At 36.3% G+C, this 27,742-nt stretch overlaps 3 protein-coding genes and 1 long non-coding RNA gene across 4 annotated transcripts; 3 read left to right on the top strand and 1 right to left on the bottom strand.

Annotated features, from left to right (window-relative positions):
• Nucleotides 1–353: 353 nt before the first annotated feature.
• Nucleotides 354–2,574, top strand: LOC131004959 (serine/threonine-protein kinase D6PKL2-like). The gene is made up of 2 exons (XM_057931733.1): nucleotides 354–1,303; nucleotides 1,600–2,574. Exons 1-2 carry the CDS (start codon nucleotides 666–668, stop codon nucleotides 2,489–2,491), a joined length of 1,530 nt encoding a protein of 509 aa, XP_057787716.1. The 5' UTR covers nucleotides 354–665; the 3' UTR covers nucleotides 2,492–2,574.
• Nucleotides 2,575–5,441: 2,867 nt separating this feature from the next.
• Nucleotides 5,442–8,490, top strand: LOC131004938 (uncharacterized). Its single transcript, XM_057931696.1, has 7 exons — nucleotides 5,442–6,167; nucleotides 6,241–6,373; nucleotides 6,524–6,982; nucleotides 7,055–7,491; nucleotides 7,607–7,878; nucleotides 8,014–8,161; nucleotides 8,281–8,490. The coding sequence occupies exons 1-7, from the start codon at nucleotides 5,442–5,444 to the stop codon at nucleotides 8,488–8,490; spliced, it is 2,385 nt and encodes a 794-aa protein (XP_057787679.1).
• A 497-nt stretch (nucleotides 8,491–8,987) lies between these two features.
• Nucleotides 8,988–11,342, bottom strand: LOC131004953 (uncharacterized). The gene is made up of 3 exons (XR_009095172.1): nucleotides 11,124–11,342; nucleotides 9,792–10,295; nucleotides 8,988–9,599 (listed from the first exon to the last, which is right to left on the bottom strand). It is a non-coding gene; the product is annotated as an uncharacterized LOC131004953 (long non-coding RNA).
• Nucleotides 11,343–21,390: 10,048 nt separating this feature from the next.
• Nucleotides 21,391–24,195, top strand: LOC131004954 (glycerol-3-phosphate acyltransferase RAM2-like). Its single transcript, XM_057931729.1, has 2 exons — nucleotides 21,391–22,127; nucleotides 23,221–24,195. Exons 1-2 carry the CDS (start codon nucleotides 21,507–21,509, stop codon nucleotides 24,121–24,123), a joined length of 1,524 nt encoding a protein of 507 aa, XP_057787712.1. The 5' UTR covers nucleotides 21,391–21,506; the 3' UTR covers nucleotides 24,124–24,195.
• The last annotated feature ends 3,547 nt before the right edge of the window (nucleotides 24,196–27,742 follow it).

The following is a 27,742-nucleotide window of genomic DNA, read 5'->3' as shown; positions in this document are numbered from 1 at the left end:
AAAAAATTCAATTTCTTTATTATTATTATTTTTAATTAGACGCGTAAATGTAGATGGAGTACAAGGATGTGTATGCTCTAACTGCACCAAAAAAGGAATTTCTCCTAATAAAACACATCATGCGATTTACCTTTATCCACAAAACTTTAGAGATCCGTAACTGCAAAACAAAAAAGGAAAAACTCTAGAGATGAAATAAATTCTAAATTGTGATGGAAAAGAAAACAAGAAAAGACCCTTTACAAAATCTTGTAAGTCACTCTCTCTCTCTCCACTTGTTTTGTATGTATATGTAAGCACATGTTTGGAAGCCCTATATAATTTGTCCCCAAGCTGTTCCACTCTCTCATGGAACAAGGTAACACTGCAGAGAGAGAGAAGAGAGAGAGAGAGAGTTTATGAGCCGAAAACCAATCGAAAACAAACCCACCCACCAAAATTCATTGGGCTTCTCAATTCTCACGACTCACAAAACCCACATTTTCAAATTTGAATGCCCTCTTAATAACTCTCTCACTCCCTCACTTGCCGCTCTCTCTCTCTCTCTTTGACTGCCTCGGCGTCTCCAATTTCCCAAAAGCCTCATTTGACCATCACTCTCTCCCCTTTATAACTTTCCCTCTTTCAGTCATTTCATCAAACAGTTTCCTCGCTGATCTCCAATCATGACCACCTCCGCCCACGACCCCATCTCCCTCAAGGTCAGGTTTCACGACCTCAGCATCGACTCCAGCCCCAGCATCGACTTCTGCAGCTCCACCCCCACCGCCTCCGACGAGACCACCTCCACCGAAATCAGCGACTCCTTCGTCGACAAGCAGATAGACATCAAGGAATGCGCCGAGAGTGAGACCAGCTGCTGCAATGGCGGCGACGCCAACGAGGCCAGTTTTAGGAGTCTCTGCCCCTCCAAGCCGCACATGGCCAACGATAGGAGGTGGGATGCCATACAATGTGTGCAATCCAAGGATGGGGAGCTGGGATTAGGGCATTTCAAGCTGCTCAAGAAATTGGGATTTGGGGATATTGGGAGCGTTTATCTCGCGGAGTTGAGAAGCATGGGTTGCCTCTTTGCTATGAAAGTGATGGATAAAGGGATGCTGGTGAGTAGGAAGAAAGTGGTGAGGGCCCAAACTGAGAGAGATATTCTAGGTTTGTTGGATCACCCTTTTCTTCCTACTCTGTATTCGCATTTTGAAACGGACAAGTTCTCGTGCTTGCTCATGGAGTTTTGCAGCGGCGGCGACCTGCATTTGCTCCGCCAGCGCCAGCCCGGGAAGCATTTCACCGAGCAGGCTGCAAGGTTTGTGCTCTGTTTTTTCATCTACTACTCCTTTTATATCCATTGCTTATATAGCTTACTTGTTGAGATGAATGAAATTCAAGAATGTGAATGCTCTTGTAGAATGAATGATGAATGATGAATGATTCATATTGTTCTTTGCCTCTGGAGAAAATGTGATTCTTGGATTTGTATGCTTAATGCTTGCTTCTGAGGCTTAATGCAATAGAATGTTGTCACTATATGCAACTGAAAAGTGATTTGTTGTTGGCATTGATAAGTTAGATTGGTTTCTCTTACGTGGTTGATGTGGATAGGTTTTATGCTTCGGAAGTACTGCTTGCGCTTGAGTATCTTCATATGATGGGAGTGGTGTATAGGGACTTGAAACCCGAAAACGTTCTCGTTAGGGAAGATGGGCACATCATGTTATCCGATTTTGATCTATCGTTGAGATGCTATGTGAATCCAACTCTCCTCACGTCCGGTGATGGTACATCTTGTACAATCTCCTCGTATTGCATCCAGCCGTCCTGCATTGATCCGGCCTGCAAACTGCCCGTTTGTGTCGAGCCTTCCTGTTTCCAGCCCTCGTGCTTCAAGCCTCGCCTCTTCACCTCAAAAGCAGTGAAAGCAAGAGGCGAGGGAACAAGGACAAGGACAAGAACGCCTTTGGTGAGCTCGGATTCTCTCCCCGTGCTGGTTGCAGAGCCAACTGCTGCCCGATCCATGTCTTTTGTTGGGACACACGAGTACCTAGCCCCAGAGATTATCAGAGGAGACGGCCATGGCAGTGCTGTGGACTGGTGGACGTTTGGGATCTTCTTGTACGAGCTTCTTCATGGGAAGACGCCGTTCAAGGGCACTGGCAATAGAGAGACGTTGTTCAATGTTGTCGGGCAGCCCCTCAAGTTCCCGGAGGGCTCACCGATCAGCTTCGCTGCCAAGGATCTGATTCGAGGACTGCTTGCAAAGGACCCTCAGAAGAGATTAGGATTCAAAAGGGGAGCCACAGAGATAAAGCAGCACCCTTTCTTTGAAAATGTGAACTGGGCACTCATCCGTGGCACGACGCCTCCTCAAATCCCTAAGCCGTTGGATCTCGCCTCGCTCAATCAGACGTTGAAGTCGTCGTTGCTGTCGAGTAACAAGAGTGCTACGGATTCAGAAAGGTCATCTGGCCCTTACTTAGACTTTGAATTTTTCTGAAACATAAAGTCTCATTGTTGTATTATGTATCCTTTGTGCTCATCTCTTTCTTGATTTCTAGTTCAGTTTTAGCAATTCTTTCTCATAATCTCTCTCTCTCTCTCTCTCTCTCTCTCTCTATCTAAAGAAGCATGCTGTTGGTAAGATCATGATGGGCTTCAGGGAATGACAGTAAATTGAGGCAGCTCTCAGCATTTTTTTTTTCTGAGAAAGGGGAAAATTTGTCTGCCTCTTCACAATTCTTGATCACTTTTTCTATCTTTTAGTTGTTTTTTTCCATTGCACTTTTTTTTTGTTCATTTTTTTTCAGGAGTTGTGATGTTGTAAGGTGGAATGATGACTGCTTTATCTGTGGATTCCAAAAAAAAGAACAAATTGATTGGGACAAGTGATGAAACCGTTTAAAAACAGAGTTGAACAAGTGTCAATGTCAATTTGGAAATGGAATTTTTGTGGCAGTGCTTTAATCTTTGGGATTCTGCTCTTTCACCTGAATCATTCTGGAGATGTTTTATTCTTCTGTCCACAGGCTTTTATCTCTCTCTCTCTATCTCTCTGGAGAGAGAGAGAGATGCTTTTCTTTCTTTACATAAATGTGCTTTTTCCAGGATGAATGGAGTCGTCTCTTTTTCAACTTTACACAATGCCAAGGATTATATTTTTTTGCCCTTTTTGTCTTTTCACAATACATGTGTGCTTATAAAGTCTATTGACGACTTATTTCGAACTAATCAACCGGAGCTAAAATTCAATCGAGATTATAGTTATAATAAAATAAAAAATACTTTACTTTGTCAATCGAGAATAAATAAGCATTCAATGAAAAAGAGGTGGTCTCCTGTACAACCGAGTGTACCGTATACCCGAGTTGTACCCGACACAGATCCTGACCAAGTTGAACTATTCTAACTCATTTTTTATTTTTTTTGAAATGACACCAATACTAACACTAACACGATTTTGGAATGATATTAACACTATTTTATTTTATAAATGACATTATTTCGAAAATAACACTAACACTATTTTGTTTTACAAATGACATTATTTCGAAAATGACACTAACACTACATGTAAATGACACTAACACTATATTGAAATGACACTAACACTTGGCATTCGGGTAGAATAGTCTAGTTGGGTTAGATCCGAATCGTAGAATAGTCCAATTGGGTTAGATCCGAGTCAAAATTCGGACGGTACAACCCGAGTGTACTGTACACCCGGGTGTACAAGAGATTTTGTGAATGGAAAGAAATGAAGTGGTAAACATCATTAAACTTTTTTATTCTTAATAACTAATATTAGAAAAATGTTTCAAGAATCTTTTAAAAAAGTAAATTTAGGTTTTTTTCAAGCTTTATAACTACACTTTATGATATTCTTACTTATTTTAATTTGAAATATAATTTAGTAACTTAATATACACACCCACATTCATTTTTTTATTTTAATTTTTTGGTTTTTGAACAAGGTCTGATTTTTCATTTACAATACAAACTAGTACGCCCTCCCGTACGATGCACATGCTACGAGATATTTATTTATTTTCATAATTCTAAATTAAGTAAAAATATTATTATTGATGAGTTAGATTAATTGGTAACAAAAAAATTATATTAATATAAATATTTTTATTTGATTTAAAATAGTTATAATAACAATATTATCAATTTCATGAGTATAATATTAAATTTAATGAATATTGTATAATAATAATAATAATAATAATAATAATAATAATAATAATAATAATAATAATAATAATAATAATAATAATAATAATAATAATTGTTAGAGTCAATGTTGACTGCGACAATGTTGAATTGAATGTTGATAACATTCGTGTTTTCGATGTTGGATTGAATGTTGATAACATTCATGGTGTCAACATTTCTGGGCTTCAACCAACATTGTGGAGTCTGCCTTGACTTTGTACTTTGACTCTCCATTGGTAATTGTATATATTTAATCATTACCTTCCTTTCACGTTTTATTATTCTTTGGTTGTGGAATAAAGGTTTTATGCTTGTTGACCACGTTTTTAATAAGTGGAAATGTGGTTTATCATGGTCCAAAGTAGTGGGCTGTTAGTTCCTATTTTTCAGGACCCATGATCCCTTCAACCAACATTCCAGACTGGTCGACTGGCAGTTTTCGGAGGTGGATTGCGGCGGTTGTAGGAAGCTTCTGAAAGTGAAAAGTGGAGGAAACTAACCACGACATGAAGGTCTATAGAAGCAGCAAGAAGCCTCATTCTTCCTTACATTTTGGGAGTGCGTTTTCACCGACATAAAGGTCTATAAAAGCAGCAAGAAGCCTCATTCTTCCTTACGTTTTGGGAGTGCGTGTTCACCGACCTAACATTCGCTCACAACCAACTCGTCACTTTGTCTTGTTGCAAACATGACACCAGTTCTTCAAACTTTACTTTGACGGGGGAGTTTTAGGCAGCCAATCTATAAAGGCCCACTCTGTATTGACGGGAGGTCAAGGGTAAGGGTTGAAGATCGAGGACATTGGAGCGTAGCAGACTGTTTTGTTCGAGTAACATTTGTTATTCGACTGTTTTGGTTTTCTGTGTTGTATCAACATTTTAGTGCAGAAAGTAGATATGTTGATTTATCTTAGGCAGCTAATCTGTAATGATAGATCTCCAAGAGATCCAAATCTGTACTTTACTTTGTTGATTCAACATAATATTTTTAGCCTTGAGGCACTCAAAGTTATTTATATAATCCGTGAAAAAGTATTCCTGTGTGTTATTCATTTTCGCTGCATGTTGGTTTCAATGTTATTAACATTCTGTTGATAACATTCTTCCTAACATTACTCTTTTTCTTGCACAGTAATACTTTATTGGTAATTTGGGGCACTAAACTCTTTCAATTGGCATCAAGAGCAGGTTCAACGTACTAAGAATCGATTCCTGTGTGTAAAATTACCACCAATGGATGTGTCTAATGCTTTGGTTCATCCTCCTACATTGGATAGTAGTGGAAAAAACTATTCCTTGTGGAAAACTATGACGAAGATGTATATAAAATCCATTGATGAATGTGCCTGGGTTGCTGTGTTAGATGGATGGACTCCACTGCGTGTTACTGATGATGTTGGCAACATTACTCCTGAACCAGAAAGTCAATGGAGTGCAGATGAACGACTCATTTCCAGTCACAACTCCAGGGCTTTGAAGGCTATTTTCATCTCAGTTGATGTTCCTTGTTTTCGCATGATCTCTAACTGTGTTGAAGCTTGTGATGCTTGGTTTATTTTACAAGAACAATGTGAAGGATCAACAAGTGTTAGAGCAACAAAATTACGAATGTTGACCATAAAGTTTGAAATATTGAGAATGCGTGAAGATGAGACTATTCCAGCATATTATGAGAAGTTGTGTGAGATCTCAAATGAGGCGGTTGGTCATGGAGAACCGATCAGCAATGAGAGACTTGTAAGTAAAATATTGAGATCACTTCCGGAAAGGTACAACATGAATATTTCTTCCTTTGAAGAAACTGTTGATGTTACTTCGATTAGAATTAGTGATTTGGTTAGTAAGTTAGTAACATTCGAGATGAATCTTGAGCAGCAAAAAATTGATTACTATCCTAAGAATGTTAATTTTCATGTTGACAAATCTGCTTCTGCGATTGATGTTACTGACAAGTTGAGAGTACAGATGTTGATCCAGATGGCGATGATGTTGATATTTCCATGTTGCTCACAACATGATAAAATATCTGAAGAAAGTGAATGTCAAGTCTGGAAACAAAAGGACATTTGCGATGTCAATGGGATCCTCATCCAACATCAGGAATGTTAAGAGGAACTTCTGTCCAACATCGGAGATTAGAAATGCTGACAACATTCAATGCAGAGGTTGTCAAGGCATGGGCCACTATGTAAATGAGAGTCCTACAGTTGCAAGAAAAAGACAAACTAGACTTACAGCCACTCTTAGTTCTTACTCAGAATTTGAGGAAGAACAATTTTTGTCGTCTGCAACTATTGATGAGGATTAAGTGTCAGAAGTTGGAGTGATAGAAGCCCTTGAAGAGCTTGATGTTATATCTGATGATGATATTGAACCAGATTTTATGAATGTTGGTAATAATGTTGATAACATTGCTCTAAACATTCAAGATGATGATGAAATGGAGATCTCCACTAATGCAACAAACTGGTATGAAATAATCTTTCTTTGTGAATTCAATACTAACATACCAGATGTTTCTTGTACTGCTGTTGTTGAAGAACATATGATTGATCCACTGAAAGAAATGGAGAACAATGAAGCCTTGTATGAAGAAGTGGACAATCAATGTGGAGAGCTAAGGAATGGCATATGTCTGTTGCTGGATGAGAATCGAAAGTCGAAAGATGAGGTTACCAGAAATGAAGGCCTTCTAACACAACGTGATGTTGAATTGGGTAAGCTAAAAGATAAGGTTGTTAGTGTTGAAAGAACATTTGAGTATCTAAACAAAGGTACCTCTGATCTTAATGAAGTGTTGTCTCAAGTTCAAACTGGTCGATGTGGATTATGATACATAACTGAAGGGTTCAATATGTTGACTGAACATCACAATATCACTGTGTGTGCTAAGGAGAGAAATGTTAGTGTGATCATGGAAAATATTACTAACATAGGATTTTCACATGAAGAGAAATCAAAGGGGAAGCCTAAGTCCTATGCGTGCCATTATTGCTCAACTCGAGGTCACATTAAATCCTATTGTGTTAAATGTCTCAGTGATGTTGATGATCTATCTGCCAAACAAATGTTTGATAGTTACCAGAGGAATGTTAGCAACAGTAGCATGTTTGATTTTGGAGAAATGTCCAACACTGAAAAAGATGATAAACCTTGCAATGTTGTATACACATCTTTACATGCTAACATTTCTGAAAGCTGGTATTTTGATAGTGGTTGTTCGAGATACATGACAGATTCTAAAGCGTTGCTCACTGACTATGGCTCAACAAATGGAGGAAATGTTACTTTCAGATGAGGCATGTTGGTGAAGTTTGACAAGAACGTCTGTGAAGTGTTTGACAACATCAATCAAGGTGTGATGATGTGTAGGAGATCCTCTGACATCCTCAATCAAGGTGTTTGCCAAGCTGAGTGATATCGAGCTGCGATATCAAAGACTCAGTCATGTTGATCTCAAAAATCTCGAGAAACTCATTGCAAATGATGTTGTTCGTAGACTCCCAAAGTTTGTGATCAAACGAGATGTTGTATGCCAACCATGTCAGAAGAGGCAACAACTACGAATTGCATATCCAATGTTGTCAACATGCAACACCACCAAATGCTTTGAACTGTTACATATGAACTTGATGAGTTCTATTGAGGTAGAAAGTCATGGAGGTAAGATGTATGTTCTTGTGTGTGCTGATGATTACTTAAATTATACATTGGTTGCATTCATGAAAGCAAAATGTGAAACTTTTTATCGGTTTGAGAAAGTGTATAAAATATTTGTTACCCAATATGAACTGAATGTTGGCAGAATCAGTCTTGATCATGGAAAAGTGTTTGAGAACATATTTTTTGATGACGTCTGCACTAACCATTGTTCATTTCATGAGTACTCGGCTCTCAAAACTCGTCACCAGACTAGTGTTGCAGTAAGGAAGAATAAGATACTTCAAGAGATGGTGAGAGCAATGTTACATGCAAAGAGTTTGTCAAAATATTCGTGGACTGAAGCAGTCAACACTGCATGTCAATGTTACTGGAAGAACATGAGGAATCTAAGCAAACATCTGAACAACAGAGAAATGCGAATGTTGACCCAACATCTGATGTAACATCCAGTGACTCAACACCCAAACCTGAGTCAGCTGAAAACACTCCAGACTCCGATGATGAACATGGAAGACATTTTCTTCATAACTCTAGCAGGCGCGATCCTCTAGGACATGTTAGAAAGAATCACACGAACACTCAACTTATTGGTGATGTGTTGGAACAAATGCAAACTTGAAAGAGGAAGGAGATCAACTACAAAGATATGGTAAGGATTGCATGCATGTGTTCTGTGTGTGGAACTGTTGAGGTTGAATGCTACATGTCCATTGTTAAACTTAGGAATGTTACCGAAGCACTAAACGATGTTAATTGGGTGGTGAATGTCATGCATGATGTGTTAAATCAGTTTGTGAGGAATGATGTGTGTGATCTTGTCCCTAGACCACATAACAAGAATGTTATTGGCACAAAATGGATCTTCAAAAACAAAACTGACGAGGCAGCATGTAAACATTTTTTAAACGAAACTAAAATGGAAAAGGAGTATGATGTTCAACATTAGAGAAATGAGAGCGAACGAAAATTAATTTGAGGAAAATGTTATAATAGCCATCTTTGATAAATTTATATGTTCAATAGTCATAGTTTATAATAGTTAAGTTATATAGCCATTTTTTGTTTAAAAGACTTGTCACACCCCAATTATTGAAAGAATAAATACAATCGAGGTGCAACCGTTTTATAGAAATAACATAAGGAAAAATCCTTATTGAACCCGAATAATAAGATAACAAGTCGGGCTAGTCCCCTTTGGATCACAAGTTTTGTTTCATGCTTCTGACAACCGACATTCATTAGCATAAATCTAGGAGTTAAGAGTCTAAACTCGATCAGGGATATCATTTGAAATTTAACATGAAAGTATTACCGAGATCAAATCCAGATTGTGGGGGTGGAGAATGGCATTCAAGCTGCCGACTTCGGTTAGTGAGTTTCGAAGTTGGATTGCCGTGGCCAGACTTAATGCTTAGGATGCTTCGCTTTTGATCTGCTTCTGAGGCTGTGAGCTTTCTGCCCTTTTGTTGTTTTGCTCTCTCTTTGGTTTTGAGTTTTCTACTCATTTGTTGTTCTTTTCTTTATTTGGTTTTCCTTTGTTTCGTACGGTACCTCTGGTACCTTGAATTTATATATAAAAAAATTACTTTGCATGATAAAAAAAAAAACATGAAAGTATTAAGTTGAGAAAACAGAAGACAATTAAAAGCTAGTACTACAACGAAGTCTTAATAGAATTTTGAGCCTTAGCCTCAGCTCCGTCCCGTCAGCACTGGCCAGCCAACCAACCTGAAAACATTTGAAAGTATTTTTAGGCTAAGTACTAATGTACTCAGTGGGCAAGCATTTTCATAAACATTTCATATTTTCGTAAAGACAGTTTATCCAATCATAATTGACGTAACTTAGAAGGTTTTAAATTGAAATAACTTGTAAGCATGTTAAAATAATTTCTTTCATTTGTGCGCACATGTCACCCACCCTTTCTGTTACTCGCTGTGATCCCGGACCTTTTAGCCATTGTTGAATCCATTTCTCCCATTTACTTGAACTGAGGGCGTAACCCAGTCAAGTTTCATTTGACCTCGGGACGCTACCCTGGCAGGCCTTACTTTACATGCTCCGGAACACATCCAGCAAGCACCCTTATAACGCATCTGGTTAGTGCCCGATGGAGATCAACCCACCGAGTCAGCTAACAAGTGCACACAATTCTCAAACAACGTGTTAGGTTATAAGAGAACCTCAATTGATTAACTTTGCGAGCCTTAAACAGAGCAGAGTGCACATAACATTTTATTGGATAAATAATTTGCATTTCATTAAATAAACAGTTTGCAATTCATTGAAACATTTATAGCTTAATAACTCAATCATACTTTATACATTTGGAAAGTAAGCTCACCTGGATAGGCAAAGTCTGAAGATCATAAACACGTAAACTCGTCTTGGGAAAGCAACGCTAATCCCCTTGGTCCACAAAGCCTACAAGAAATTCTATTTTGAATAGGTCTCGTGAAGCTAATCTTATGTCTTAGTGAGTGACCAAACATCCCTAATTCATCACGACGAGTTTCCAAAATTTTAATAAATAAATAATTGAAAACTAAATTCTTGAGTTAAGGACACCAACAATATCCTTACTCGATTTTCTTTAATAATTGGATTTATGAAAACCAATTTAAATCATAAATACTTTTATTAAAAAAAATGCTAATGCAATTTCATGACATGCTTAAACATATAATAAGTAATTATACTTAAAATATGCATATATTATTATGTAAATTATTCACTAAAATAATTAATTAAATGGATGAAAGTCCAATTAAAAACCTTAGTGCATGTCCACCTCTCTCTTTCCGCCGGATGGACAGCAGCGCCGTGCCACCGCCATCGACACCAGACTCATACCCGACACCCCTCCCCTGACTCTGGCTTCGACGGACAGCAGCGCCGCCGTCGAAACACTCTCATCCTCCTCAACTCTCACCCTCTGTCTCGACTCAACAGCATCCACGCTCACCCGATTCAACTCGGTAGCCACCGACTCAGTTCGACTCAAGCATCACGAAATAGAGTTCAAAAGCTAAAATCCAGATTATTCAAGTCAAAGTTCTTTTCTTTAAAACTATTTGTGAAATTGTCAAATCTTTGTTCTGCTATACACAAATTATACATATATGCAATTGTTATTCATGTATGGCATTTTGGTTTCATTTTAAATATACATGTATATATATATCAAGATGAATGTATGTGTGCGATAGTTAAAATTAGAACTAAAGTAACAGAAATTTAATAGCCGAAAACCTTTTGAAGGTATGCTGATGGTTGGTTTGCTTGAAATTTGGTGGAGGCTTGAATTAGCTCAGCACTTGAAACTTCTCTTGCTTGCGAAATGAAGTGATAATTTATTGAATGAATTTGTGAAAAATGAAGAAGGATGGATTGATTTTGCAGAGAATGTTTTGATATCTTAGTTGGTGGAGAGTAAAGGGTGATGGTTAGTTTGGAGTGTGAGGAAAATGAGGAAGGTGATTTGACGATTAAAATCCCTCAGGGTTTGAATTATCGGACCTGAATTAATTCCTCATGGTTCATTAAATAAATGATTAATTACGCCAAAAATCATGAACTATACCCCAATTTCATAGTTCATTAAATAAAGGATTAATTACGCCAAAAACCATGAACTATACTCAAATTTCTAATTTTTCCATGAACTTTTTTTTAATAAAAAATTCCCTGAACATAATGTGTTGAACAATTTTTCCATAACTTTCAAGAATCCCCAAATTCATAGCTCACATGGCATGTTTTAAGTGATCAGATATATGATATGGCATCGCTGGCGGAGAATTGAAACGACGTCGTTTAATTGGAGGTAAACGACGTCGTTTAACATCAACCCCCCTTTGTGAGCCCTAATTTCGACGGAGGCGAAGGCGGAGGATCAGTGCCGGAGATGCAGTGCAACGGCGTGCTGGTTTGCAGCAGCGACCCCGCGCGGTGCTGGTTTTCTATTGCCCATTCTCGTGCGGCGCCGGACGCTAACCTTATCGCAACAATTGATGTCTCTTCGATTTTGGATAGAGGGTGGATCTGAGGGGGTGGGCGGCGGCAGGGGCGCCAGATCTGGTGCGACGGCGGGTGGAAGGAGGTGAAATTAGGGTTTGGGGGTGGGGGAAACGGGGGAGATGAAATTAAGGTTGGGGCGCCGGATCTGCTTTCGCCCTCTCTCTTCCCTCCTTTCTCGCTCTCTCGGTCGGACGACCATCGGCGAAGAGCCAACGCCGCTCTATTATGCTCTGCTCTGCTCTACTGTGCTTTATTCTACTCTGCTCTGCTCTACTATGCTATACTCTGCTCTACTATACTCTGCTCTGATCTACTATGTTCTGCTCTACTCTACTCTGCTCTGCCATGCTGTAAACCCTATCCCCTCTCCTCGAAGTCCGACGACTGCACAGCATAGGGTTGTCGCCGCAGAGCTCCAGATCCCCCACCTTCTTACGCCTCCTTTGCGCTTCGATTGGACAACAACCTGACAACCACCGTGCAAACGAAGAGAATACATGTGTAACTGTTTCTAACATGGATGAGGAGTTCGCCGGACATGGAGGAGGGAAGGCGGTGGGGTGGAGAGAGAGAGGGCGGTGGATCTGGTGGGGCGGTGGTGTTCGCCGGACATGGAAGGGGGGGGAAGAGAAAGAGAATGTTTTTTTTTTCCAAGTGTCAATTTTTAGTCCAAATAGACACACGTCAGCTCGATATTACTACGTAGGCGAAAAGTCAGCCCGGAGCTTCACCGGAGAAAAAAGTATGAAAAAATTGTTCAACACATTAAGTTCAGGGAATTTTTGATAAAAAAAAAAGTTCATGGAAAAGTTGAAAATTGGGGTATAATTCATGGTTTTTGGCGTAATTAACCCTTAAATAAATAGTTCGTGTAAATGCTCAATGCTTAATTCAAATAAATATGCAATGCATATGAATTCAAATAATTAAACAAATTTCTCAAAAGTTTTATAAATTATTTTTGTTGGAATTTAAAATAAACTCGGTTTTTTTATTCTCCGACATGAATCGTCACATACTTCTAAGTTCAAAAATACTATAAACTTAGCTAGGGAAAAACGGGGTATTACAAGACTAAAAAGCCCTTAGTTGACTAGGTTGACTTTGGTCCTCACTTCCTACCCCAATTTATCTAAATTCATACACACACTCTATGCCTTGCAAAAACTCTCTCTCTCTCTCTCTCTCTCATAAATTGTCGTTGGAAAATTCTTCAGAGCCACCGCTAGGAAGTTGATAGCCTTGATCGTCCCATGACCACTGAGTGTTGTCACTGTCGCACTGTTGCCACTGAGAACTCATCCAGCCATCCAAGAGTATTTTCCTGAGTCCAAGAGAAGAGATGGGAAATCATGCAGTTAGACTCATTTTGATTGTTTAATCCTGGTTAGACTTAGGGATGGCAACAGGGCGAGAATTGCTTTTCCACCCCCATACCCGTCTCCATGCCCATTTAAATTGGATTTTAAACTGATTTAGTATTGTTTCCAATAGTCTGCGAAACTACATGATAGAAACCGATTTCTATCAGCGTACTTTTTTTTAAATAGAAACCGGTGGTTTCTATTAGAGTTTTTGTTGTAGTGGCTATAGAACTTATGTTTTTATGAAAAATGGTCATATGTGGTAAAATTAATTGTGGGAATAATTAATTTTGACACTTTAAATAATCATAACTTATATATTTCAAATTTATATTTTATAAATTTTACATCGAATTAAAGATCTTCTCATAATATTTAATACTCTCTCCCTCCACAAAAAAATAGTCAATTTTTGTCATTTTGGGATGTCCACGAAAATTAGTCATTTTCTATTTTTAGAAACTATCTATCATATGGTGAGCCATATTCTCCACTCACGATACAATTAATTATCATTATAAATACTACTATTTAAGTGGGTCCTTTCTCCACTCACAATACAATAACAATTTCTATTAAAATCCGTGCCGCCCACCTTTAGTATTATTTTTGGTGGACAGAGGAAGTATAAAATTCATATTGAATATTTTTTTCATGTGGAATTAAATATGCCACATAATGAAAGAGAGTTAATTATATTTAACGATTTATATATAATGAAAATGTGGAGTTAAATATGATTAATCAACTCTCTTTCTTATGTGGCATTGTCGTATCATTTGTGGGCATATTAACGCGTGCTCATGATGGTTTGGTTAGGTGAACAGAACTGTCTATATATAATAAGTTATGATAGTTTAAAGTGTTACAATTAATTTTTATTCGCTCTCATTTATCATACTCCTTTTCCATTTTAATTTTGTTCGTTGGTGAAAAAAAAAAATAAGTAGATGCCATTTTTTGTAACTCAAGTTCTTCAAATTAAATTATGGCAGCTTTCATCTATCTTTGATGTATACATATATATTTATTATTTGAATTAGTAACTTTATTAACGAGGTGAGAATGGACCTATGTGATCTTAATCCGACTTGACTCTAGTTAAGGATATCATCCTTGATTTTTACGACTTAGAGCATCTCCAATGCTTGTGTCTTAGAGGGGTGTCTTAGGAGTGGGCCCCACCTAAGACACACCCATTTTCAATGCATTGTGTCTTAGGTGGGTGCTTAGATCCCGGTCCATTTCCACAAAATTCACATTTCTACACTTTTAATTTTAAATTTCAAATTTCATTAAAATTAAAATTCAACATTACAATAATTAAAATAAAAATTAAAGACACAATTAAAATACGATAATAAAATAAAATTATGATAATTTTCTAGGGCTCAATCGGACAAAAACGAGACCAACCCACCCTCTTCGTCTTCGATGATCATGTTGTGTAAAATAATGCACGTGAAAAGCTAAAATAAAATATAGAATTTTAAAATTAAAAATATTACAACAATTAAAAATTAGGTGAAAATTTAAAAAAATCAAATAAAAAATTGGGATTTTAAATGACAAAAAAACAAAAACAAAAACAAAAATTAAAATTAAAATCAAAAGCAAACCAAAAACGAAAATTTTAAAAGCCTACCCCACCCAGCCGACATCCCCTCTTCTTCCCCAACCCACCTTTTTTTTTTCTCATCTTTCCCCCATTGTTGCACTGCTTCTTTTTCTTTCTTCTTCTTTTTTCGCACTCTTCATTTATTTATTTTAAAACGAAAATAAATCGGCACGTGTAGCGCACGATTTCGCCAAAATCCGCCAACGACCCGCGTCTTGCCTTCGATGCCGCGTCTCCAGTGCGGCACACCCGTCTTCGCCCCGCGTCCACCCAGCGCTCGACACGAGCGCTGGGGATGCTCTTAGCATTAGATATAACAACTTGGTGACGTCGATCTTATTTTTTAATTTAGAAGCTAGTATTTAAACCAAAACAAAGATTATAGTATTCCACATCACTATCGTAATCATCATCTCCACATCACTATCGTAATATTGTATGAATCGCCTCAGCCATCATCACGCCCATTTCCTATACTACAAATATTGTGATGGATCACAATACATTATTAAGACTCGGGCAAACACGGCAATCCAATATATAATCCTTACCAATTTTAATATTCTTATTTATACATATTATTAAAATAAATTTTATTAAAAAGAGAAAGAAAGAAACGAAACCTAAAACCCTTGAGTGCACAGAGAACAAACTAAGGGCCGAGCCTCGTTAAAACCCTTTTAAGGCAAAACCTGGGAGGAAAAAACCTTAAAAGGGAAAAAGAGTACTCGTCTAAGCAACGAAGCTGTGAGGGAACGGAAGTGAGACAACTTCAGAGATTCTTATTTATACATATATAAAAGTACAGTCACTTGAAAAAATAATAAGTTATATTTTCTCATCAAAAATCACCTTATTATTTTTGAAAATAATTTTTGTTTTTAATTTTTTTATTTATTTCGTCTACTCTAGATTATACATATATTTTTTTATTATAATTTTTTCTACTGGTACAATTTATCACATTTTCATAATTTTTACCGTGTAGTTCTTATTAAAAATGAAATTATAGCTTAACATGTTGGAACACAAAATGATATATCCAACCTCCTGATTTTGATGATACCAAAACTATTAGAAAGCTTTTCTAGTTTGATTTTCTCCTTTATAGACTTAAGTGTTTTAGTCCTCACCAGTTTAGACTGAAGCGGCAAAAACTGAAGACTTCAACTGAAGGCACCAGACTGAAGAAAGAAAGATGTTGACTGAAGCAGAAGATTAAAGACACATGATCAGCATAGCCGACTAAAGGAACGACACTGAAGACTACATATACTCTGATTTATACTTAAGAAAAGCATCAGTCCTTTCATCTAGAAGCTGAAGTAGTAAACCGCTGTACTTGGCGCAGTCAATGCTAAGGACAAAAGCATTAATTACCAAAGATAGGAGATTGTCCTTCCTGACACAAAGCCTCATCTGCTGTGCCACATCGGCCTGCAACAACATTTCCAAGAAAGAAGACTTTACTTCTTTTTGACTCAAGGAGATCAAAAGATTGAAGACTTGAGCCCAAATTAAATGTTATCTCACAACGGCAAAATCCTGAAGACAATCTCCACCAACGAATCTATTCAAGATTCTGCCTATAAATAGGTTCAACGTCCAAGTTCAATATTCACCGATTCAACACACCTTGTTGAACCTCTATCAAATTCACAAGTCAGCCCACTCATTCTTATCCATAGTTTGAATCGAAGAAGAGAATACACAAAGCTAAAAGATCAGTTATCTGATTATGTATATTCTCTTAGAACCTCTAGGCATTTCCTTTGTAAATCCTAAGCTTAGATCTCAATTACAGAGAGCCAATTCTCTGTAGTCTAGTTGGTAGTACAAACTCTCTTTTCAATCGAGCGAAAAGAGTGTTTGAGAGTTGGAGTTTTAGACAGTTGTCTAAACTCAAGAGTTCTTAGCCCCAGCAAGCAAGACGAATGAAGTCTTAGCAAAGCCCGCGAGATTGAGAAAAGAGACGAGAAGTCCAACCCAGTGTGTTGGCATTGAAACGGTTGTTTCAGTTGTAAGGTTTGTTGTGCACCCGTTAGCACAAGCCTAGTGGTTGTCAGTCTAACCAGCTGACCGTGGATGTAGGATGTTTATCCGAACCACGTAAAATTCTCTGTGTTCTTTATTGCTTTCAGTTGCCACCTTTACTTTTGTGCTCAATTGTTATTTCAACTGAAACTGGTTTAAGTAAAGAGAGAATTTTATAAACTGACAACCCAACCTTCAAAAATGTTATTTTGTAAAAGACCGTTTTTCTGCTGCGTGTGTTATTGATTGAACTGACAAATCTTTGATTCGTTCGTGAGATCCGTAATAGCTTGTGCTTTAACTCACACTAGACTGAAGTCTAAAATAGGATCAATTGTGTATTGATCCGTGTCTTGAACAGAATCTTCTTAAATTCTAATCTAGTGCTCACTCTCAAACTTGAAACGCCTTGACTGAAATTTTGTGTCGTCTTTGCTCACTATCAGTCAAGACTACATACAGTTTATGAGAGTGAGTTTTTCAAAGAAGCTTTAATTATTTTAAAAGTCAAAATTAGCCTTCTGGTGTATTCCCCCCTATACACCAGTTTCATAACCCTCATGGACCCAACAACACTATCTTATATGACCAATATTGCATGTTTAATGAAATATGTATCAACATATTTTTTTTTATCTAAAATGATCATAAATATTCAATTAATGCATATACAATATTTAGTTACCTGTATATTTAATGAAACATGTAATCACATATTTTTGTCTAAAATAGTCATAAAATATTTTCAGAGCATATATACAATATTAAGTTCCATGTTTATTTAAGGGTTAATTGCACCAAAATATACGAACTTTAGTCACTTTTCATTCTGCACATGAACTTTGAAATTTACATTTTTAATCATGATTATTGCAAGTATTTCAAATTTCACATAAAATTGAATTTCGACTGCGTGAAAACCGACGTGTCATTGTAGATGCCACGCGTATATAACACATGTCAATTTTAAATCAATGTGTCATTACTAAAACGACGTCGTTTGACGAGTGGTCCTCTAAAATACACCGTTTTATTGAAGACGACGTCGTTTGGCTTCATTTTTACGTCTGTAAATTTTAGGGCTAAAGGGAATTAGGGCAATTTCCGATCTGTTGCTGTGAAGGCTTGTCCTTGTCTCTGGTCTGTTGCGGGTGGTGATCCTCCCATCGAAGGGGACGACGACGACAGTTTCACAAAGGAGAAGAGCAGTGCCGAACGTTTCAGTGAGAAAACAAGGGATTATGGTGCGGCTTCTGTAGAGAAGGGCAAGGGTGGAATGACGATCTGTTGGAGAAGAGCCGACGACTCACCGAAAATTGTAGGGTGGCGACGTCGATTTCTAGGAAGAAACTAGGGCTCGACTTTGATTCTTTGAGTATAGAATTTGGATTTCGAAGATAGAGAGAGACATAGACGAAGGGAACGTCGCCGGGCACGAAGGTGACAGCCCTGCATCGCCGGAGATGAAGGGATGATGACGACCACTCAGTGGCGGCAGAGGCGGCAACGATTTTGATAGTAGAAGCTAGGGCTTAGTTTGTGAATCTATGCTTCCTGGAATTTGGGGATTAAGAGGAGGAATTCAGAAAGAGTAAGATGAATGAGAGGAAGAGTTGGAGGCGAGGCGCACCTCGCTAGAATTTCAGGGCAGTGGCCACACAAATGAGAGAATGAAGAAAATGGATAATCAAAGAAACCCCAGAAATACAGATTTGAAATTTAAACCTAATTTCGTGATTTCAACCAAACGACATTGTTTACAGCTAAAAAAAACAACGTCGTTCGATGTACCGAACGATGAAATAAGTGGCACACTTTCGACTACCACATAGGATCCACATCATAATCAAATTGGGGGAAACTCAATTTTAAGGAAAAATTGAAATACTTGCAAAGTTCATGATTAAAAATATAAATTTCAAAGTTCATGTGCAGAATGAGAAAATGACTAAAGTTTATGTATTTTGGCATCTTCAGTTAATGTATATATGATAATTAGTAAACCTAAATAATATTATTAAAATATTAACATTGATCAAGATTTATGATTTTACATGGACTTTTAACAAATTATTTATTTATTCTTTCTTTCTTTCACGAACATTCAGTTAGCAAGTACAAAATAAATGAACATTTAAGATTAATCCGGCCACTATAGTTGTGTTATGATCCTTGATCGTATATTTTAGGATAATTGTTGATAGGTTGTATTTGTTATTATTTTATCAAAATACAAATTTTAAAATTAAACTATATATTCATTAAATATAAAAAAGTATATATAGATATAATATATTAACACTCACACACACACACACACACACACACATATATATATATATATATATATATGTGTGTATATATATATATATGTATACGTATGTATACATATATATATATATATATATATATATGTATACATATGTATACATTTTAGTTGTGTATACATATATATATATATGTATACGTATGTATACATTTTAGTTGTGTATACATTTCAGTACAAATTTTGTGTAAATTATTTTAATATAATGTGTATATATTATATTAACTCTATATTATATCATCTTTAATTTTTTCTTGTATGTTTTGATTTGGACGAAATTAAAATCCAAGGCAAGTTTCGAAATGGACTAAAGTTTATGTATTTATATTACAACTTTATATTGTAGAAAAAAATACCAAAATTAATTAATAGTTTGTGGACTTGCAGTCAATTAATGCCTCAAAAAAATATGTTGTGAAATGCAAATTAGTACGTAAAAAGTAATTAAAAGTTCCAAAAACACTTTCAAGACTAATAGAAAATTTGAAAGAAAAGTATCTGGATATTTTGTTGGAAATTTTAAATAGATAATAATAATCATTAGATAAAAAGATTTTGTCAAAATCTTGGTTATTCATTTGATAAGCCTTCAACTATAAGATGATTAATTTCATCTTCATTTTAATCATACTATCTTTATTATAGCTATTATATAATAATATAAGTAACTTACAGAATTTTATTTTTAAAATATAATATTTTTTAAAAAATAATTTTTTTACTATTTTAATAAAGTAGGTATTACCGTGCACCGCACATGAGTAATACTAATTATATATAACGATGCAAAACAAGCAAATTTTTTACCAAAATCTTTCAAGAAATCAAGAAAATACGTACTATCGTTTTTTTTTTACAAAAATCTTTTAAGAAATCAATAAAATATAGATCAAGCCTGCGATCGTAGATGGGCAAATATGGAGCATGTCTCCGGACTATATATGATTGTAGATGAGCCCGCTCCATCGTAGATGGGCCCGTGTAACATCAACAGCTCATCATTCAAAAAATGAAGTCCGAACTATATATGATTGTAGATGAGCCCGCTCCATCGTAGATAGGCCCATGTAACATCAACAGCTCATCATTCAAGAAATGAAGCATGCCTATACGATCGTAGATGAGCCCGGGTAACTGCTGCATGCCTATACGATCGTAGATGAGCCCGGGTAACATCAGCAGTGGAAGTGAGGTGGGCTTCACCCCCGCATAAAAAAAAGAACTCATCCAAACTTTTTCTTCGCAATAGTCTAATTAACTAACATGGTCAACAAAATTTTATTAAAGTATGTTTTTTAATATATAATATGTTCTAGTCTAATTCGAAACTAATTCAAATTAATTCAAAATTATCGGTGGTCTAGGTAGCTAATTAATTAGATACACTGTATGAAAACAATTATATATAATTCCCGGGCAATAAATTGATTCAATGACAAAGGTAAGAGATTAAACAACAATTAAGCCCATTTCACGCTTAAGGGCCCATTTGGTTTTCAGTATTGGATTAATGAGGATATAAATTATCCTAATAATTTAGTGTGGATTAGTCATGATTTCTAATCTCATATGGGTGTTTGATATCATTGGTAATTAATCCCAATAAGTGTTTGGTATCCATTGGAATAGGTTGGATTAACATATCAAATACCTAAATTATCCTCACATATTTTACCAAAAGACATTCGTGTCCTCAAATCTGAAAATAAGATGGAGGCATTGGTATCCTCACAACATCGTTTGGCGTGAAAAGGGTATCAATTTTCGATTTTAATATCTCGGTATTAAATTTATCCCATGGGGAGGGTGATATAATTAGTGTGGGTTAATCCCACAAAATAAGCTAGGTTCTTGGGATAAACCTGGAGTTGACCATATTAGTAGCACATAATACCAAACACTGCATAAATTCATATTAATTTAACTTATCCTGCTTTTAAACCCATATCAAACGGGCCCTTAGTGTGCAAAACCCTAGAAACCTCAATCAACATCACCTGAATAAAAGCATCATTAAACAATTCCGATCATCTCAACAAGAATCAACACCACCTGATTAAAAGCATCATTAAACAATTTCGATCATCTCAACAAGAATCCAAACAATGCTCTTGGATATCACCGCACCTCATAAACAAGAAAAATTGTCCACACACATTCAATTCCCACTATATATACATATACATATATAAAAAAACACACACACACATTGCATATCAAATTCCATATACATATATAAAAAAAACACACACACACATTGCAAAAAAAATCCAATGGCTGAGATCAACAACCCTAGATTCCCGGACATCCGCCGGTGCGAATCCGACCACCGCAAAGGCCACACCGTGGTGGCCGACATGGACGGCACGTTGCTGATCGGGCGGAGCTCGTTCCCCTACTTCGCGGTGGCCGCATTCGAGCTCGGCGGCGTGTTGAGGCTGCTGCTGCTGGTCCTAGCCTCCCCTCTCGCCGGACTGCTCTACTACTGCATCTCGGAATCCGCCGGCATCCGCGTGCTGATCTTCGCGGCGTTGGCCGGGGCTAGGGTTTCGGACGTGGAGTGCGTGGCGCGTGCGGTCCTGCCCAAATTCTACTCCGGGGACGTCCACCCGGAGGCGTGGCGCGTGTTCTCCGCCTGCGGGCGGAGGTGCGTGCTCACGGCGAACCCGAGGGTGATGGTGGAGCCGTTTCTCAAGGAGTATTTGGGGGCGGATTTGGTGATTGGGACTGAGATTTGTGCAATGGGAGGTAGAGCAACTGGGCTTGTTTCGAGCCCTGGGATTCTTGTTGGGATCAATAAAGCTCGAGCACTTGAAAAAGTGTTTGCTGAGGCGCAGCCGGAAATTGGGATTGGAGATAGGAAGACAGATTTTGATTTCATGAGGCTCTGCAAGGTTTGATATATTTTTCCATATATACTCCCCACTCTTGCATGCTTTTTATCTTATTTTGTGAGTTCGACCTCACTTTTTAAACGTTGCACCACTTTTTCTTTTTTTTTTCAATTACAAACTAAAAATTTTAAAGAAACCAGACTTGAACCCAAAATATTTAATTTTATGCATTAATCATTCTACATTTCTACTGCTAAGTGAATATGCGCACATATCGCTAGGTGATTTCGTGCACATCTTCGTAGTCGTAGTTTTTCGGGATGTGTAAATACAAATGGGATCATCTGTCCCAAAATATAGTGTGTACTTCTTTATATTTTTAAATTATTTCTTATTCAATTTTAATTTATTATGATTTTATATAATATAAAGATAATTAACAAGGGTTCACTCATCCATTTAGGGTTTATAATTATTTTTTTATATTTGTTTGAATTAATAATAGATTATTTGGGTTCATTCATTCAAAGTTAGGGTATATAATTTTTTAAATTTTAATTTTTCAATAAATACTGATTAAAGTTTATAATATAATAATAATTTTTATTTTTATAAAAAATAATTTATAAAATAAAAAAATTAAGAGTGGTACACGTGATACACACAATATTTTGGAACAGAGGATCCCATCTGGTGTAAATAGGAATAGGCATTGGTGAAAAGCCTTGGGGATGTGTTTAATTGGGATGGATTGAGTGTCCTACTATTATACTCCTACTTATTATTTTAATGATATTTTTTTATGATAGAATTTATTATATTATTATGAATTATATTTAACTTTTATTGATAAAAATTAAAATTAAAAAAAATAATATCGTATTTTTAAATTTATCAACCCTAATTAAAAGTGAAACTAAACGATAAAAAAATAATTATATATTCTAAGTTAAATAAAATTAATTTAAAGTGTATATATATTCAACTAAAATTGAAGAAAAAAAATATGTAAACTAAAAAAAATATAGAGAACATTGAAAATGGAGTATTTAATTTACTAAATTTAAATCGTGGATCGTGCCTAATTTATAAAATATGATAAAAGTTGGCAATTACCGTACGTGGATTTAATTTTGATTATTCGATCATATAGGAAAGCTACTTGGTTTCGAGGAGCCACGAGCCGGTTCAACCGGTTAGCCCAGACAAGTTGTTAAAGCCGGTTGTGTTCCACGACGGCCGTCTCGTTCAAAAGCCAAGCCCCGTAATGGCGCTATTGATCATTTTGTGGTTTCCGATTGGCTTCATCCTCGCGGTTCTACGCATAGCCGCCGGCTCTCTCCTCCCGATGCCGGTGGTATACTATGCTTTTTGGGCACTGGGAGTTAGGGTGGCCGTTAAGGGCACCCCACCTCCACGTGCCCAAAAATCATTAGGTCAAACAGGGGTGCTCTTCATATGCTCCCATAGGACTCTACTTGACCCCATTTTCCTCTCTACAGCCCTCGGCCGCCCCATCCCGGCCGTCACCTACTCACTCTCCCGCTTATCGGAGATCATATCTCCGATTAAAACGGTCCGGTTGAATCGGGATCGGGTCAAGGATGCCGGCATGATCAAGAAACTTCTACAAGAAGGCGACCTAGCCATTTGCCCCGAGGGGACGACGTGCAGAGAGGCGTTCCTGCTTAGATTTTCTGCCCTTTTCGCGGAGCTGACCGACGATCTGGTGCCGGTGGCGATGGCGAACCGGATGAGCATGTTTCATGGGACGACGGCGCGTGGGTGGAAGGGGATGGACCCGTTTTACTTCTTCATGAACCCGAGCCCGGCTTATGAGGTCACGTTTTTGAATAAGTTGCCTTACGACCTAACATGTGGAGCGGGGAAATCTAGCCATGACGTGGCGAATTATATACAGAGAGCGATTGCGGCGACTTTGTCGTACGAGTGCACTAGTTTTACTAGGAAGGATAAGTATAGAGCATTGGCCGGAAATGATGGGAATGTTGGAGACAAGCCTAGGATCACACCTCATAAACTTATGGGCAGCTGAGCTGCAAACTGGAATAATAATAATAATTAAAAATATTAATTATAATGAAAAAATAGTAATCATCATTCATATTGTTGTTATTATTGTATTCATTCCTTATTATTCATATTCATTTGTTCCTTGTAAGATCAGCCATATAAGAATTCAAAGTAGTAACAATAGTATTTAATGAACATGACAATTGTAATTATGGAAGTTTGTGGACTAGTGATAGTTGTGCAGCTACGTGGTACAAGATATTTTGTCACATTTTTGAATTACATTTATATTTTTCTATTATTAATTTAAGCGTAAATATAATTTAAGATTATTAAATGGAGTTATTGCCGGAAAATATATATAGTTTGTCAATTTTCTGATTTATAACATGACCTTAAAAATTGATTAGAAAATACATCAATTTTCAATTTAATCTCAGTTATAACATGACCTTATAGTCTGACTAGAAAATACATTAAATTTCAATTTAATCTCAATTATAGCATGACCTTATTTAATTAGATTATTGTTCATCATAGATGTATTAATATTTATTGTAATTTCATACATATTGTTAATTGACTGATTTATTTTTTATAAAAATTAAGTTAGATGATTATATTCTTTCTTGAATATATATATATATATATATATATATATATATATATATATATAAGGATTAGATATAACAGTAAATATTACTTTAAACCCCAAATTATGTTCACACAATCAATTATATCTTGAACTATTGAAAAATATTTTTTTAGACTTAAACTATCGATTTTGTATTAATTGTACCCTTCATCCATTTTTCACTCTTTAAATTTTCAATTAATAAAGCATATAATGATGTTATTTTATGGAGTATAAAGCATGTTCAAAAAGGATTGATTTTGAATAATCATAGCATCCGGCTAGCCACGTCAAATTTTTAGAGCAAAAAAAAAAAGACGAGTGGTGCAATTGATACAAAATTAATAATTCAAGGTTTGTAAAAAAAATCTATAATTATGGATATAATTGATAGTGTAAAAATAATTTAAGGTTTAAAGTAATACTAGCATTTGCACACCATGCAATGCACGGGAAACTTTAAACTTTTATATTTATATAAAATTGTAATCAACTCAATTATCATATTTATAAATATAATTAAAAAATAGTTTTAACTTAATATATTTGAAATGCATATTGAAAAAATAAAAAAAATTACAATAATAAAAATTGATATAATGAAAAGAAAAAAAATTACAATATACTCCCTCCGTCACATGAGCAAAATCAAGTTTCCTTTTTGGTCTGTCCCACGAAGCAAGACCAGTTTCTAAAAGTAACAAAAAATTTACTCATTCATTTTTTCACTTTTTCACCTACCATACTTAACACAAAAAATACCAATTTCTTAATTCTCATGCCGAAAAGAACTTGGTCTTACTTCATGGGACGGAGGGAGTATATTGCATACTGCATTCAATTCAGAAATTTTCATGGATAGAGATATATTGGAGTAACTAACGAGATGATTATTCGTGTAAATTTTGTCGAGATTATTAACCAATTATTGATTTATATTTATTTATTTATATACATATTTTATAAATTTAAATAAATTCAAGAAATTAATTGGTATTATACACACACACACACACACACACACATATATATATATATGGGGTTGGGCTAGGGTGAAAACACCCCTTAGTGTATAAAATAAAAATGAATATTAACCATCGATCTAATTAATCTTGCGGTCCAGATTATATTTTGATTATTTGATCGGTTCAAGATATAAGACACTGTGAATCATACATAAAATCACGGATAAGGATATTTTGGTCAAAAAAAAATGGCTGATTATCTTCATCAACCTCCCTCCGAAAATAGCGCCCCATTTAATTGGAAATTAAATTACCTTATCATTTCTCTGCGAACTGAAAGGATCTGATTTGATCACACAAATCTTTGATAATTATTGCCATAGCTACAATTTGGTGTCTATAATTAATAAAATATTACTTTTAAGTGTATGAATTAGAAGTTGGAGGGTTTTAATTCCGAGCTCTCTCATTTCAGCATTTGCGGCGGCGATACAAGTTTCATACTAAGATTCATACTAAGGTTCTAGTGTTTTTTTTACAAATATCTCTTTTCCTCATTTCCTGTGGCGCGGCGATTCATACTAAGATTTCTACGATTTTCTTGGGTTTGCGCAGGGAGAGGGCGATTCACATAGAACTATCGAATACCAAATAAACCCCAGGATCTTACATATTTAATGGCAATTACCAAATCAAAGAGAGCTGGTATATAGATATTGATGTTGTGATTCGTTTGTTATCGACATTTTTTTTTTCGATGCGACTTGGGTATGAACACTGGAATGTGTTTTCCGATTGCAAAATATATGAATCAGTATTGATAGGTGTCGTTATGAAGGGAAACGGTTGCGCAAGGAGCCCGCGCGCCCAACTCGGTGGCAGAGCTGAGTCGGGCAGAGAGGGCAGAGCTGAGTCGGTAGAGCTGTCTCGAGCGGAGCGGCAGAGCAGAGTCGGAAGAGCTGGCAAGGTTGGATCTGGAGTCGGCAGAGCTGAGTTGGGCAAAGAATGTCAACTCTGGCAACGAATGTCAGCTCTGGCAAAGAATGTCAGATCTGGCACGACAAAGTCAGCCCTGGCATGGCATGGTCAGCTCTGGATTCAATTTTCAAAAGCGCACGCCAACTATACAATTGCGAGAGTAATAGAATATGAGGCCAGGAATAATATGCGTGTAAATTCATTCGCAATAATCAGGATGAATCGTCAAGGCGAATGAATGAACCACGTATCTATAAATATTTATTCAAAACTAGAATAACATGAGTGTAAATTCATTCGCAGTATAAAGAATGAATCAGAAAGGCAACTATATGAATCATCGCATTTTCCTTAATTACATAAACAATAATTCATGCACTCCTGATATGAACCAATAGGTCACAAAGTACGACCCATATGCAACACGATGTGGGCTGCTAAAACATTTTATTGAAGCCACACTAACTCATGCAAAGATTATACTAACTGTGTGTATGACTTAATGCAATACAGATGTAAGAAATAAAAAGAAAAATAACCATCGAATTGCATTCCAGCATATCTTTTTTGATTATAACAAGGACACCATATATAAAAACATATTAATTGGGTATACATACCGGACGACTCCATCTGGATATTCAAGCCACGTGAAAAATGAAGTACAGAGGGCGATTTTCTGCGTTTTCAGACTATAGAAAACCAACGAAGGTATCAGTGACGTATTGCCTTAATCCGTGAAATTGAATTAGGTTTAATGCGTGAAACCGGATTAGGTTAAGTGGTAGGAAAAGAAGATTTGGTTTGATATGGAAAGATAATGCTAGTAAATATACAACTCATATTACACGTTGGAATGGTGATAAAAATTACATCAATATCCTCACTTATATTAAACGTGTATATTAAGGCTGAAAATCTGGACGAAATCTAGCCATCAGATTTCTAAGAATCAAAGGCTGATATGTGTTTCTATTTTCTACAAAAAAAAAACTGTTTTTATTATAACCCAACTCTAATGCATCCTCAATCATATAACATCATATGATATAAACGCTCTCATG

The sequence above is a fragment of the Salvia miltiorrhiza genome, unplaced genomic scaffold (assembly GCF_028751815.1).
Source record: "Salvia miltiorrhiza cultivar Shanhuang (shh) unplaced genomic scaffold, IMPLAD_Smil_shh original_scaffold_471, whole genome shotgun sequence".
In the NCBI taxonomy this organism is placed as follows: domain Eukaryota; kingdom Viridiplantae; phylum Streptophyta; class Magnoliopsida; order Lamiales; family Lamiaceae; genus Salvia; species Salvia miltiorrhiza.
This window is presented reverse-complemented; position numbering and strand designations above follow the sequence as displayed.

What these genes read in the sequence shown, in the direction of transcription:
- LOC131004959 (XM_057931733.1), top strand. Translation starts at nt 666, where the DNA reads ATGACCACCTCCGCCCACGACCCCATCTCCCTCAAGGTCAGGTTTCAC. An exon ending in TTCACCGAGCAGGCTGCAAG is followed by an intron (nt 1,304 to 1,599) that starts GTTTGTGCTCTG and finishes TGATGTGGATAG; the next exon opens with GTTTTATGCTTCGGAAGTAC.
- LOC131004938 (XM_057931696.1), top strand. Translation starts at nt 5,442, where the DNA reads ATGGATGTGTCTAATGCTTTGGTTCATCCTCCTACATTGGATAGTAGT. An exon ending in TGACAACATTCAATGCAGAG is followed by an intron (nt 6,374 to 6,523) that starts GTTGTCAAGGCA and finishes ATTAAGTGTCAG; the next exon opens with AAGTTGGAGTGATAGAAGCC. An exon ending in ATTTGAGTATCTAAACAAAG is followed by an intron (nt 6,983 to 7,054) that starts GTACCTCTGATC and finishes ACATAACTGAAG; the next exon opens with GGTTCAATATGTTGACTGAA.
- LOC131004954 (XM_057931729.1), top strand. Translation starts at nt 21,507, where the DNA reads ATGGCTGAGATCAACAACCCTAGATTCCCGGACATCCGCCGGTGCGAA. An exon ending in ATTTCATGAGGCTCTGCAAG is followed by an intron (nt 22,128 to 23,220) that starts GTTTGATATATT and finishes TCGATCATATAG; the next exon opens with GAAAGCTACTTGGTTTCGAG.